The 15,307-nt window shown below is 42.4% G+C and overlaps 1 protein-coding gene across 2 annotated transcripts in view; it reads left to right on the forward strand.

Annotated features, from left to right (window-relative positions):
- LOC149271754 (mitogen-activated protein kinase kinase kinase kinase 3-like) overlaps positions 1–15,307 on the forward strand; it is a 107,325-nt gene that overhangs the window by 14,778 nt on the left and 77,240 nt on the right. For both annotated transcript variants that reach the window (XM_089507142.1, XM_089507143.1), the window contains exon 2: positions 6,679–6,736. In XM_089507142.1, coding sequence (XP_089363268.1) covers positions 6,679–6,736 — 58 coding nt within the window. The remainder of the gene's footprint in view (positions 1–6,678; positions 6,737–15,307) is intronic.

Below are 15,307 nucleotides of genomic sequence, written 5' to 3' on the forward strand. Positions count from 1 at the left end.
TCAATGGAGGAACATGGCGAGTATCGAAGCACAGGATCCCAGGAAGGGGCGGACATATTAAGGGAGATAACGAGCCGACTGATGGGATAATTGCTGTTGGGTGTTTGGCGCCCCAATAAGGAGCCTGAAGTCTAATCCAGAGGGAATGCATCCTGTACTTTTAACTTGACGGATATACAGGTATTGCTTCCTTCTCCTGCTGAAGTTGGCTTACTGTGATAAAAAAATACCCCTACTACCTAACATTTATAGTGAATGAGAAATAATAAATATTGGAGGTGATCAGGGTCAGACAGAGGGATGACGAGGTGACTCTGGAAGTTTAAGGCCAGCAGCTGCCGAATGTCGTACCTGTAGTTGCCAGCTGGATATGCGCTGTCCCGTGTTACGTTTTATATACGCATGCAGCATGCGGCCAGGCATTTCCAGCTGGCGCAGCAGATCGGGTGAGTATGGATCACATCGGCCCACTGGTGCGCCAGATGGCCAGTCTGGGGCTGGAGGCTATGTAAGTAAATTAACGTAATGACACTAAAAGCTCTGTAGGCTACAGATATTCTTCTTCTGTGTTGCTTGGTTAGCCCGAGACACTCAAGATCCACTTTATCAGCCTTTCTCGAATTATAAACATCACTATAGACATTTCATGGGTTAACATAGATTATACAAAAAGTGCTCAGCGTGTGTCTGTACAGAGATTTACTGGCAATGTTTTGCATTAGTGCCAACAAACTAGAAAATTAAAATATTTGCCAAGCACTTAATCACCTAAACCATTTAGACTTCTGCCATCACGAGATCTTCTTCTGTTGAAGGAACCCCCCCCACACTTTTATATGTTTTTGTATGTCATATTTAGTACAAAAACATTACATAAACTTTATTATTTATAGTATCATTTCCCGTCCGTTCCTACCCATCATTCTCTGCTATTTATTCCAACCTGGAAGTCTCTTGAAGATCAGAACATGGTACAGATTGCATCACGTGACGCAGCATGCAACTTAATCACACACATACCGATGCTGCAAAATGTGTCAAACACCCTTACACATGCTATGAGTCGTCTCAAAAATAGCGAAATGTGTATTGTGGCTCCATGTACACCTCCTCTGATGTCAGCTGAGGCCACTACCGCCATCATATTATGTCATTACCTTAATGGTCCATGCAGCGACATTCTATTTGGCCACCATGCAGTTCTCCACATTAAAACTTTGATGACACTCGCATAGAACATATTACATATACATTTTTTTATTCTTTGGTTGGATTGCGGGGATCCTGATAGAATTCTGTAAGGTAGACGGGGTCTGTGGGGTTAATTCTCTGTTTAGATATGCCTCCATCAATTCCTCCAATCAAATATTTTCTTTCATTCTCTTCTACATTCCTTCTCCGGGTTGCACATTCCATGCGGATTTGGTAGCAGTTTCTGTAATTTGGCAGCCTGCCTAGAATGACCTTGCAACATTTCTACTGCAATCTGGGAAGCTGTACGGGCTGATTTAGTAGGAGCCGCACGACAGTATGAAAAAACGTCTAAAATATTTCATAAAAAAGGGAAAGCAAAGCATTGCTATTTTGTTAAGTAGCATTGGGGTGCTCAGAACTTCGAGGAGGCTTTATATATATATGACCCATAATCTGAGATTTGCGACAGACGCTGGCGATCATGTGACCGTCTTGGATTACTCAGTGGAAATGTAATTTACCATTAATTTCCATTCAGGCGTACATTATAATGACCTCAATACATTGTTTTCTACTTTAACAAGATATCATAACGTCCGCCTAATCCACGGATCTCAAAGCATTTTAAATTGCAGTGAGATGTCATGCGCGTTAAACCGCAATAATCCGTCACCATTGAAGACAAGGCCACAGACAAACAAGCTGCTTTGCTAGGCGCTTATCTTTAAATACATTCGTTACAGATGTTCTTGGTGATTGGCATTAAAGAGTGGCAAACACCGCTGTCTGCTATGCTGAAAAAAAAAGCTATATCCAATACAACATGTAATGAATTAAGCTGTACCTATTCATCATAATGTTATATGAGAAAAACAAATAGAAACTTCTGCTGGGAGGCTGTTCAACTTATGTACTACCCACTCAGTAAAGATGTTTACATTGACGTTGTGGTCAATATATATATATATATATATCTCTCTGATTGCCGTGCATCCCCTGCTATAGTGAACACGTTGGCGCGTCACCATATATTAAATTCTCCAGATGCTTGCACTCAGCTTTATTCCAAGTTCACAGCTGCTCTCCCCGAGTTTCCCTAAATGTAAGCTAGACCCGTAACTAAAGCATGAATAAAATGAATATACCAACATGCTTGTTTTAAGTAAATGGCCCGGTAATGTTATGGGTGCATAGATGTTCTGATAAGACTCACTGTTGGTCAGTAGCAATACCCTCGCTGGTTCTGCTTCCTGTTGGGAGATACGTCTCTTTGTATCCTTACTTCCTATTCCTACTTCCTGTCAGTAAATCCCATAGAGGAAACACAGCGGATCCTTTTTTATCGTGAAATAAATCCGTTGTGCCCAGCAGAAGGGGCAAAACCTCTAGCTTGATCTTGTATTTAAGGGGGATGAAAGAACACCGATCAGTAGGATTCCAATTAAATGATACTAACATCCGACTTTCTTTAGCATCTTATTAGAGATCATGTCCATAAGATTTTGTTTTCACACATCAGGCCTGTCATTTTCCATATCTTAATGGCCTCTTGTCCTTGACCTTGAGTAGAGGTAGTGCTGACCTTCTCCAGACCCCGCTTCAATTTAGAAGGAACCTGGCAAGGATTCCTTTTGAAGGTCCTCGAATGTCCTCGCCAACAGCCAATCGTGTCTGGTATAGGATGGTGTAGGAATCCGTAGGATGGTGACGGGGACCACACTCGCTTTCCTCGTTCAGCTGTGTGGAAAATGGACATCGAATGATTATTCCATCCCTAAGGATGTTTACGTTAACAGAATAAAAATGATTTTAAGCTCGAGAAGTCTTGCAACTTCAGCCAAGAAACAAATATTAAAGCAGATCTGTCACTTCTCTACACTAAATAAACCTATGTAATGTGAATGCCATGGGGAAATGTCGTTTTACTGTTTGGCCTGCCCATGGGGCATTTGCCCAACGGCTAGTATGGACCTGGTAGGATATGACAATTTAGAAACAAAATTTTGAAACTTTTAATAAATATTTTATGAAACCCGACATAACTATCTATATATCAGAAAAGGTTCTGCTTTGAAGACCCGAGAAGTAGGCTGCATATTTTATTATACACGGAACAGAGTGTCAAAACGTTTTAATGTTGCAATACAATTTACCGTTTCCTCCAAGAGAAGCAAATGTGGTTACAACACCCTGTTCTAGAGAAGTAGGTACAGTACGAGTCTCACCGGCTGTTGTTTAACTACAACACTAGTAGAGGTTTATTCACTAAAGCCGACGTTTGGTTGGGCCTGTACAATATATAGTTAAACCAGTAAAATTTCACCACGCTGATTGGACTATGCATTATGCAGGGCCAAGTCTCCTCTTCGTACAGTAGAAGCTTGTCATGGTTGCCCATTCATAAAGAGGTGTGTGTGAGCTGAAAATTTGACTCTCCTGCAAAGTCCCTATTTTGTGAATAAAGCCCATAGCCTCCTGTTCATTGTAGGGAATTGAGGGCTGCAGAGCCTTGGTTTATCTGTGGAAAACTATATTCGATGGGCATCTGGGACTGACCAGATTCAGTCCTGTGGACGTTAAGCATTTAAGCCATGCTTTTAAAACCTTGTTAACAAACACAAGCTTTTGTTGGAGCTTCCATAGCTACAAGGATCGCTAGGGGTAACAAAAGTCACTGAAACATTTCTTTTATAGGAAAACGGTAAAGGCAGCACCAAAATATTGCTGCTGTGTTGACGGCAAAAACAGATTGGAGACCTGCCCAGCTGGCATCTACAGGCGATGGTCTTGGATCGCATGCCATTGTGATGCATCACATAACGCTGGGGAGAAAAAAAAAGCTTGAGCTAAATTCCAGTGAAGTTCGTTCACAATGGAGACTTTTCAAATCAGGACACGGACGATTTCGAGGATTCTCTTTTTTGTTAGACCAGTCTTTATGAAAACCCAAGTACGTTAGGATTTAACTCTTTGGACTATAAAAGGGTGGCCTATAAAAGCACTGTCCATTCTCGCGGCATCAAAGGGTTAAAGATGCAACCAATGTTGTGCTAGTAACAAGAAAATAAAAAATGAAATTGGTAGTTTGGAGAAACATCCGTTAATTCTAGATAAAGTTATTTACTCCATGAATATAACCAGCGGCCTGTCAGTGTGTATAGGTTTTTAGTACTTTTATTATATGTGGTATAAAGTACTGAATAAAAGAAGTTGGTAAACTACGTACCCTGAAAATAAACTTCAGCACTAACCGGCAAGCTGGAATTACTTTAGTAACGTTTGTTTAAAGGGCAAGTCGGGTGGAAAAATAAATATTGCTTTTTCAACAGTAAATACCGTGTTCTATAAGGAATATAGAATAAAGAAATGTGGATTTTATTTCTAATTCTAATTAACGTTATTTATAGACCTGGAGGTTGCCATTGTAGGTAGAGGTGATAAACAGCTTTGTTTATTGCACGGCTGATAAAGTCTGTGTTATTGCTGTTTTATTTACTGGGATGTTCAGTTGTTCACCGTAAGGTTGTTAGATTGTAAGCTCATTTGGACAGGACCCTCCTGACCTTCTCTTTCTATAAGTGCGAATAAGTTATGTTATGCGTTGCCTGGTATGTCCCTTTACTCATTATACAGCGCGGTGGAATATGATGGCGTTATATAATTAGGATTAGTGAATGTTACAAAGTACTGACAGGGCCGCCATCAGGGGGGTACAGCCAGCAGCCGTGTTTGGGCCCAGGCCAAGCAAGGTTGCCCGGCTTCCCTGATCAGGAACAGGCCGTCTGATTGGTCCCCGGGGCCTGCTACCCGTGCCTTTGGCCTTACAGGGGTCAGAGGAAGTGGGAGGAGCATGGGTCGAGTTGGTGGGAGGAGCATGGTTGGACGAGGCAGAGCATTGGTTGAAGGTGTTGCCTCTTACTCGTGTGCATGCGCACTGCGCAGTATACTCACTGCCCTAACGCACATATATGTTGTAGGAGATCGAAAGAGAACCCCATGCGCATGTGCTAAAAGCCCTTCCATTGATTTCAATCAGACCTCTGTCCAGCTATTGACTAGCTACTTCTAGCAGCCAAAACTGTTACAAAAATGGAAGGACATTAGACTGTTCCTTTAAACAATTTTTACCGTTGCTAGTATTTCCTCTCCCAAATAAACAGACCTGTAGGACTATGGCTGAACGACTGTTTTTTGGTTTTTAATATATGTAAATGTAATATGTAATATGTAAATATTTTATATATTTATAGAAGTAAGTTGCTCGGGAAAGCTAGTCCCTCCATTACAAAAAACTCAAACCACTGGCTTCCATCAAATCGCCGAAGACATAGAAACCTTTAGGTCTGTCTAGTCTGCCCGTTTAGCCTGCATTTAAAACCTTAATCTGTCCGTGGTCTCCTTTTAGATTTTATACATAAACCTATACTACATCCGCTGGGAGGCTGGTCCACTTATCTACCACCCACTCAGTCTTATAAAATGGGAGGGTAACTTGATAAAGCAGTCAGTCGGCATCATGTCCTCTGTATAAGAAACAAATAAAGATCTGATCCCCGCCTGCATGCTGGCGAGTGAAGTATGATTAGATCGCATTGTGTGCATGCCAGAAAAACAGTCTGATCCCTGCTAAAGTTGCTTGCAGGTTAACACTTAAAAATAAGAATAGCAAAACTAGGATATTCACCAATGGTGAAAAATGTGTTGAGACCTCCAGCTATTTTATGTAGCGCCATCATATTCCGTGGTGCTGTACATCAGACTTTTCATGTTCACCCATAGATAAAGCCCTGGTCTGGGCGGCGGAGAAGACGTGTCCTTCATCTTATTGTAGTTAATGACTTATCTTAGGACCCTTAGTGGGTACATGTTGTTCCTTTGCTGTGGTTTAAACGGGAAGTCTAATTTGCTTAAGATGCCGATGCGCACGGCCGACAGACTTGTACTTTTACTCTCGGTTCTCTTTCTTTGATTTCTGAGACGCAACTTCCTTGGGAGCAGCGGCGTTTAGAGTGTGGGGGCCTTTCTTATTCTGTTTGTTTGCTCTGCAGTCTGTCGATCACACTGTCAGCAAAAAATATACAGAAACACGAGCGCACGACCGAGAAAGCAAAAAAAGCATACATATTCAGATTCCTGGGTTTCTGATAGAATAATAATGACTAAATGAATAAAGTACACAAAACAAAGTCAGTATTCAGCACATACACATTGGGGGGGAGGGTGTATGTGTATATATATATATATATATATATATATATATATATATATATATTCCTGTAATAGCCACTGTACATGTGCATATATATCTGTATATAGGTGTGTGTGTGTCATTATATGTTATGACATTTCTTTGCAAAGTGGTTTGGCTTGTAGGTTGGCTAGCATGCATGGAATCGTAATGTTTAATAGATAAGACTAGCCGTGCGCAGTTTTGTTTACCCAGTTAAATAGCAAGCCCGTGACTGTTTGCTCTGTGTCTTGCAGGCTCGGAATGTTAACACTGGAGAGCTGGCTGCAATTAAGGTCATTAAACTGGAACCAGGTAAGCAGCTTATTGGCGTTTTACTTCGATACACACACTTCAGTAAGGAGGGGCGTTAATGAATGAAGAGCTGAGTAACTAACAGCATACACGGCCCTCCCAGTTTATCCAATTTCTGCATTGTTATTTTTTTAATTGCATACACTGTTCTTGTAGCTGTGCTGCATGTCTATAGAGTACAACACATAAAGAGCACAACAATCTCATGCCCAATCACGTATACCATATGGGAACTTGCCATGTTTCACCTGGAGTCTTCGAGTGAAGCACGGCTTCCTGGGTTTGTGGCTGGGGAGCATCATTGGCCAGACCCACTCCCCACCCAGGTTCTGCCCACCACTGAGTAGTCTCCTCCCACTTCACACCCTTAACGTCTACCTGGGACGAGCAGCGATTGCAGCCACATTCCGGAGCCGGAATAGGAGACGCTCCCAGGTATGGTGATCAGAAATACCCTGCAGGAGATACATTTTATGTTAATGTAGTGCAATAATCCATTTTATAGACAGCGTGGAATCTCATCTTTAAAAAAGGTGCAAATAACATTCAGACACAGTTTGCATACCCCCAACATTTCAGGTGGATACATCAGTACACATTTGTTAGGGACTGGTGTCTGAAGTGCGACGTTGAGTGGATGCATGGCCGCCTGTCTGCCTTACTGGAGGTGGCGCTGCCTGGTGCTCAGCTGTAGAATGTTTCGAGGTGGCCGTCCGGGAACCATGATGGAGCCTCTTTACTGCAACAACACAGACCTTCATTGATTGTACAGCTCTCAGGGCCAGTCAGAGGAGGCCAGGGAGAGATCAACGCAAAAGCAGGAACATGGGGCAGTTACCTGGGAAAGTGCCTGAACGTTGGGACAGTCCTGTGAATATTGGGACTGCTAGGCTGTATGAGATTTGATGGACTTTTTCACACTAGTAACTGTGATACAAGCAGCTAGTATAATCTGGGTCAGAATTCTACAGATTTTCTTTTTGGTGAATCATTTCAGGAATTAACCCCAAAAGTAGCAGTCGTAGTATTCATTCTATTCTTATGGCTTCTGGTTTTTTATCCCTTTACTAAAATGCAGAAAATGAAAAGTGTACATTAATTAATAATGTCTTTGTTTTAAATGAATGAGTCAGGATGACAGGAATTGCAGGCAGTGCTGAGAGCAGAGGATTAAGTGAAGGAATGTGGAGGAGTGTGCAGCGAGTGATTTCAGTGTGAGATTCCTGCTGTGTCTTGTTGCCTCCATGCTCTGCACGGAATGTTGTTACAGGATATGACCCCAGAGATCCGCATTTCCTCTTAGGGATCACACAGCCCGGAAATGCCATTTTTAAATGTGTTCCTTCGACATTCACGGTGACTTGGAATAGATGTGTTGCTGGTAAAACGTGTGTGTTTTGGGTCTATATAGAGCCGGGCAACATGTGCAGCCCTTTACAGAAGCACAATAGGCTTGGAGGGACATCCGTGCGAGATACAATGGTTTTGCCGTCACATGAATGAAGGGGAAACGGCTCCATAGGTCTGCAGCACGTAACCACGCGTTAAACCACCAACTGCAGCTATAAGAAAATCACTGTTTTGGCTCATTTTGGTTTAATGTTGACTCCACCCCAGTTATTGCTGTCTGCTTCATTGCATTGCGGCTGCAATTTTACCAGTGTTCGAATAGATGACATGCTTTGTTGAGAGGGTGGAAGATACATGGAACAGACTACCAACAGAAGTGGTAGAGGCTAATACAGCGAGAGGATTTAAACATACACTGGGTAGGCATAAAGCTATCCTGAATCTGACTGGACCAAGGACTGATCTTTACATCAGGAAAAATGGGCAGACTAGACGGATTAAATGGTTCTTATCTGCCGTCAAATTCTGTGTTTCTCTTGTAAAATGTGTGACGTGATCTTATAACTTTTGCTTTTAGTTACTTACTAATTGCCAAAAACACATGAGCGCACATGGGAGCTTCTTTGGGTAGGCCACCCGAAGCTCTCCCTCTTCTGGGGGGAGTGGCTTTGTGTGGGGGCAGGGATCACCACACTTGGAGGCGGGTCTAGTCCCACATACCCTTAAATTAGTTATGAGTAGGAGGGTGGGCATGGCCAAATTCCCCTCCCCCGCTCAGATTTAAAGGAAGTTGACCCGGGACAAACCTCAGGTATGGAGATGATGGACACAATATGAGTTCTGTATAAAGGAGAAAACTGGGTAAAGTACTATAAATATTAGTCACCGTAGCAACCACTTCAATGGTACTGCTGGCTGCCCCGCTATTACCACTTTGCACCAGAATGGCTCTGTCTATAACACAGAGCATCTGCATACAAAGCCTGATCTCCACACCCAGGCTGGAGAAATGGAGATACCAAGGGGCTGCTGCCAGTGGTGTCTTCTATGTACCTTTATTAATCAGCAGATCCCCTCTTTAGTGTGTGTATACCCATCGTTTAGCAGCTGTTGGCCTTAAAGTGTCAGGTCAGTCTTAGTACATTAATCAGTGCATTGTTTTGTATATGTGATATTTTATATGTTTTGTATCTACTCCCCCCTCCCGCACAATACTCCCTATTTTGATTATAAAGCTGTAATATATATATAAAATATATACTTGCAGTACATGGCATCCATGTAGAATGCCCTTACACCATGTGCTGATCTTACTGTTTGAAATGTGCAGCGTACCGTATACAGGAGATACACAAGGCAGGGCAGCATGATTTTTTGCATACAGTGGATAGTGATAATATATTCATATTTTTATTCTCCTACCGTTAGGCTGTCTATGAGAATATTCTGCTATTAGGTTCTTACTGTAGTTAATGATACGACAGTTGGGGCACAGGTGGCAAAGCCGGAGTATTTAATTGACTTGTGTCTTCCAACATCCCTTGTGTGTCTTTTTTTTTCTACTGGATGCCCTGTTGCTCTAAAGCTTCTGCGGAGACGAGTTAACTTTGCATAAACAGCCCTTTTTTTGCAATTGAAGTCGTTACATTTCTGCAGATGTGCCGGTTTAAAGTATAGCGCTTTACTGTGGGCGGTTGTGTTTATCGTCACTTATTCTTTTGCACATAATGAAAAAATTAAGCTCGGAAACAGGAGAAAAGTCACGTCTGATCATTTTGTTCCAATGAAGGTCTGGAGGCTGCCATAGTCACTGAGCTGATTATTAATGGCAATGTTAATGAAGTCCATTCCTCCATAGACTTTTATTAGTCAAAGGTGTGTAGTCACTAAAGGGGGAGTTGCAGTTTTAATTCCCTCACCTTAGTATTCACTATCGAGGATTAACACTGGCAGGTTTCACGCAGGTAATGAGCTGAGCCTGGATAATTTAATGGGTGATGACACTCATGATTTGGTGTATACGATATGATATGAGGTGTATGTGTTGGTGTATACAATATGATATGAGGTGTATATGTAGGTGTATACAATATGATATAATGGGATAGCTTTATTTTCCCTTCCAACCTTAATATACAACCTGATTTACCCCTTCCATACCTCTCAAAGCTTCCAGCCTGTACACGATGGTGACGTGACGCTATCCTTTTTCTTGCTGGAATCTGTACAGGAATCCCGGAACAGTTATTAGAAAGGCAGGATACATGTGTGAAACTAGGAACCAAAGACAAGCTTTTAGGAGCCAACTTGATGTATGTAGGAGCCAGGAATAAATGTATCCAGAGGTCGATACGAAAAGTTACTACCAGCAATAAAATTTGAACGTGTTGGTGTTATAGATTGTAAGCATGTTAGCAAGGACTTCCTGATCATATCTAGCAAATTGTATGAATAAATTATGATGATAATAGCTAGATCGTTTTACTTAGTCATTGGAATCATGTCTGATTTTATGTTCCTTATGGGCTTTGTAAATGCAGACCAATTGTATACGCTTTAGTATGTATTTTCCTTGGTTAGCTTGGGAAACCCATGGTTTGGTATTTTTTTTTTCTTGTCTGATTTCAGTACAGCGTGACAGGTGGGTATTTACACACGCTTTGTGCTTTGCTGCAGCAGATCCTTTAAGTCCTGTAAATTGTGAGGTGGGGCCTCCATGTCCAGCACATACCACAGATGCTGGATTGGATGGAGTTCTGGGGACTTTGGAGGCCAAGTCAACACCTTGAACTCGTTGTGTTTCCGTCCTGGGGCCATGTGTTCTCCAGGTAAGCGACGCACACGGCCATCCACATGATGTAAAATGAAAAGTGATTCATCAGACCAGGCCACTTTCTTCAATTGTTCCGTGGTCCAGTTCTTATGCTCACAAGCTCATTGTATGTATTTTCGGCAGTGGACAGGGGTCAGCATGGGCACTCTGACTGGTCTGCGGCTATGCAGCCCCATACGCAACCAACTGTGTGTTCTGACACCTTTCTATCAGAACCAGTATTAACTTTTTCAGCAGTTTGAACTACGGTAGCTCATCTGTTGGATTTGACCACATGGGCCAACCTTTGACCCCCACGTGACTCAATGAGCCTTGGCCACCCATGACCCTGTCGCCCTCAAATCATTAGATTTGCCCATTTTTCCTGCTTCTAACACATCATTTATGAGGATGAAGTGTTCACTTAATGTATCCCACCCGCTGACACGTGCCATGGTAACAAGATTATCAGTGTTATTCACTTCACCTGTCAGTGGTCATAATGTTATGGCTTATCGGTGTAGGTCACACACATACATTTGAGTCCCATAATTCAGCCTCCTGGTTGCTGTACATTTATTTAGAAACAAAAAATAGCCCCATGGTCAGATAATGTCTCTTAATATAGGATGACCAGATTTTTAAAATGCGATTGAGATTTGTTTCACTTTTCAGGCAAAGGGACAGGTGTAGTGACCATAGTACCATAGTAAAGAGCAGTATTTTAGCCCCCCACCCCATCCCGGTAATTAGCATGTTGTCAGCTTAACCCCCAGATACTTGGTTCTACACAATTGTAGGATAGCCCTGGTGTGAATGCCCTGGAGAGTGAAATCCGCCAAAACAAGAGACTTCATTTTCAAGATTGTATATTATGCGTGCGCCTAAAACATGTATCAACTTCTGTAATGTCAATTATTATTCCCCAAAGATTTCCTCGTAAAAGCTGTCAGCCTGGTGTAGGTTAGTGTCTTTTTTTCTTTTCTTTAAACTTAGCTTTTGCAGAACGATGGTGGCTATTAGGCCGGAATGTGAAGTTTAGTTTCCATGGAGACGAACAAGAGCCTTGATACCAAGCTAGCGTTCGTTAAGGCGTACGTGTGTGTGTGTGTGTGTGTGTGTGTGTGTGTGCGGCTCCTCAGACTTCGGCTCTTTATTTTGAGGATAAGGAAGGAGGGCTGTATGGTAACCTGGTGCTCTGCTGTATGCCCTGAGACCTGTCAAAGTAGCTTTGAACGTTTGCATTGAACAGGACTCTCATCCATGATTCCATATAGCTTTGAATGCGCGGCGTAGGTTAATGGTTTCTCTCTTACAGGGTGTACTAAGCACCGTATCTCATTAGTGTGTGTGTGTGTGCCAAAAAAAAAAGCTGCAAACCTTAGTTCTTGTGCTTTGTTTTAATGTTTGTTTTATCTTTCTTTATATACCTTTTACTTGTAACTATTCATCGAACACTTAAAAGTACCCTCAATACTTTTGATCTGAAGAAGGGATCTCTGGGGTCTTGAAAGCTCAAGTGACGCTACATCCTTTTCTTTGTTGCCTCAATCAGCAAGCATCTCCTTAAACAATCTGAAAGCATCCATAGGAAGCCTTTGTGTTTCAATAAATGTAACCCAAATAATTTGATTTCTTTCCTGACTTTTCTTCGGGAATATAGTGATTCCATGCGACGAGTTACCGCCGGTTGACATCATCGCTTTATACCACTGCCTGTGTTTCTGCCTCTTCAAAGAGAAAAAATAAAATATTTAAAATGTATATATTTTTTTCAGCATCCTAAAGAGATCCCAAAAAGATGTTATACATACCTAAATAGTACTGGTGCCTGGAGCATTTTCAATATATCATTCTGTTCAATCCCACAGCTTGACGTAATCGTGGCACATGCACGCACAGTCTACCCATTGGCCATAGTGATAACGAGCCGGGGGGGTTTCGTTTAAATCTAGCTTTTTGCCCATACATGTGCTTGCCAATTGAAAAGATGAAAATTTTTCTCTTTATAACACGATAACTCTTAATTTTTGGTTTTGATGGATGTGATTATGCATATTCCTAGGGTTTGGGGCTTTACCCAGACATTTCATGTCTTAAGACAAAGACATTTAAAAGAATAACAGTTACACAATTTCATTTTAAATCACGTGCTTTGTATATGTTAATGTGACATTAATATTAACAAAGTGACCTACAACTCACCGTTTAGTGAATAACTCCCTCCCATGTAGTATCAGCCCTTCTTCAATGAACAAAAAGTACACTTCCATTCAGGCCCGGACTGGGACAAAAAATAGGCCCGGGCATTTAAGCCTGAGCAGCCCATATTTATTTATTTATTTATTGTTAAAGCCCACCCTTCATGTACCATCTTTGCATTTAATCATTCACACAAATCATTAACACATTCATTAATGCAGTCTTACAAATCATTCGAGCAATTCATCCACACATGAATTCATTAATTGTCATACGCATTCACACAATTCATCCACACATTTATTCATTCATTCTCATACGCATTCACACTACCCCTCTCATCATCTTATCTGCCCCTTCTCACTATGTTCCCCCTTTTCACTATGTAACCCCCTTCCCCACTTCTCAATATGTACCGCCTCTATCTATCCCCTCTCCCCCTTTCTCACTACCTAACCCCCCTCTGCCCCTTCTCACTGCAGCCCCTTGCCTCACCCTATTTACCTTGTTGCCAGAGCAAGCAGCAACTGCGACCGCGCCTGTGGCAGGGCAGGACTGACTTAGGGGCTGATGGAGCTGCAGCTCCAGGCTCCTACCTTAAAATAGGCCCAGTCAGGACCGGACTGACTGGGCCTATATGGCCGCATTAAGGCAGAGCCCCTTAAGCCCGCCGCAACTGCAACTGGGTCCGCCACTCTAAGGCAGAGCCGGCCTTAGGTGTTCTGGCGCCCTGTGCGGACTACTCCTCTGGTGCCCCCCCATCCCAAAAAAAGAAAGGAATAAAAACTTGTAACAAAACTCCCCTTTCTCACTATCTATCCCCCTGTATCACTATCTACCACCTCTGCCTCTTCTCACTGTTATCATTATATACTGAGGCAGACATTGACGGTGGTACAGCATAATACTTATCACTATATACTGAGGCAGAAATTGACAGTGGTACAGCATAACACCTACCACTATATACTGAGGCAGACAATGACGGTGGTACAGCATAACACCTATCACTATATACTGAGGCACACATTGACAGTGGTACAGTGTAATCCCTATCACTATACATTGAGCCAGACATTAACAATAGTGCAGCATAACCCCAATCACTATATACTACGCCAAACATTGTTGTGGTGTAGGCCTACCACTTCATTGTCTGGCTTAGTAGTAGGGATGCACCGAAACGAATTCTGGACTGAAACCGAAAATGCAGCATTTACCTGTCCGAAACCGAATATGACCTCCCCACACCATAAAAAAAAACCTTTTATTTAAAGTAAGTAACACACCAAAATAGGACAAAACAATGAAAAAACAATATTATATGTATATATATATGATTGTTAACAGCAATCACATTCCTATCATGCCCAGGCATACCCAGATTCCAGGATGTACTCGCAGACTTGGCATGATAGGAGTATGATTGCCCTATCTACCCCTTCTCACTCCCTTCTGCCCCATCTACCCGTTCTCACTCTCTTCTCCCCTATCTACCCCCTCCTAACTATCTACCCTCTCCCTCTTTGAAGTTCACTTACCTTTCAGGAGTCCTGTGCAAGGCCTCTGCCTCCCAGCTCTGCCACTGTATGGAACAGTATAGAGTGATGGGAGTTATGATGTACTTTTAGAGCATAATTAGATCATGAAAAAGACATTGGAAATGGTACAGCATAACACCCATCACTCTCACACACTTACCAATCCACACATATATACCAATCCACACCTATACCAATCCACACGTATATACCAATCCACACGTATATACCAATCCACACGTATATACCAATCCACACGTATATACCAATCCACACGTATATACCAATCCACACGTATACACCAATCCACACATATATACCAATCCACACATATATACTAATCCACTCTCACTGAATATTTTCCTACCTTTCCTCTTTTCTCCTTACAGCTCCTTTTCCTCCTCTTCGCTCCTCTTCTTCAGTTCTTCTGTCTTCTCTGTCTTCTTCCGGTTCAGAGGGCACGGACAGCGGTGGGCGCGGCTTCAGTGTTGTGCGCCGGGATCTAACAACAAACCCCGGCGCACAGCAGCTGTTGCCGCGCGGATCACAAGGGAGCGGTATCGGAGGTCTTTAGCAGACCTCCGGCTCCCTTGAGTGATTTTAAGCCGGGTTGAACCCGGCTTAAAATCACTCAAGGGAACCGGAGGTCTGTTAAAGACCTCCGAT

Source organism: Sceloporus occidentalis, unplaced genomic scaffold (assembly GCF_023333645.1).
Source record: "Sceloporus occidentalis isolate IW3139 unplaced genomic scaffold, rSceOcc1.0.p SCAF_463, whole genome shotgun sequence".
Taxonomy (NCBI): Eukaryota; Metazoa; Chordata; class Lepidosauria; order Squamata; family Phrynosomatidae; genus Sceloporus; species Sceloporus occidentalis.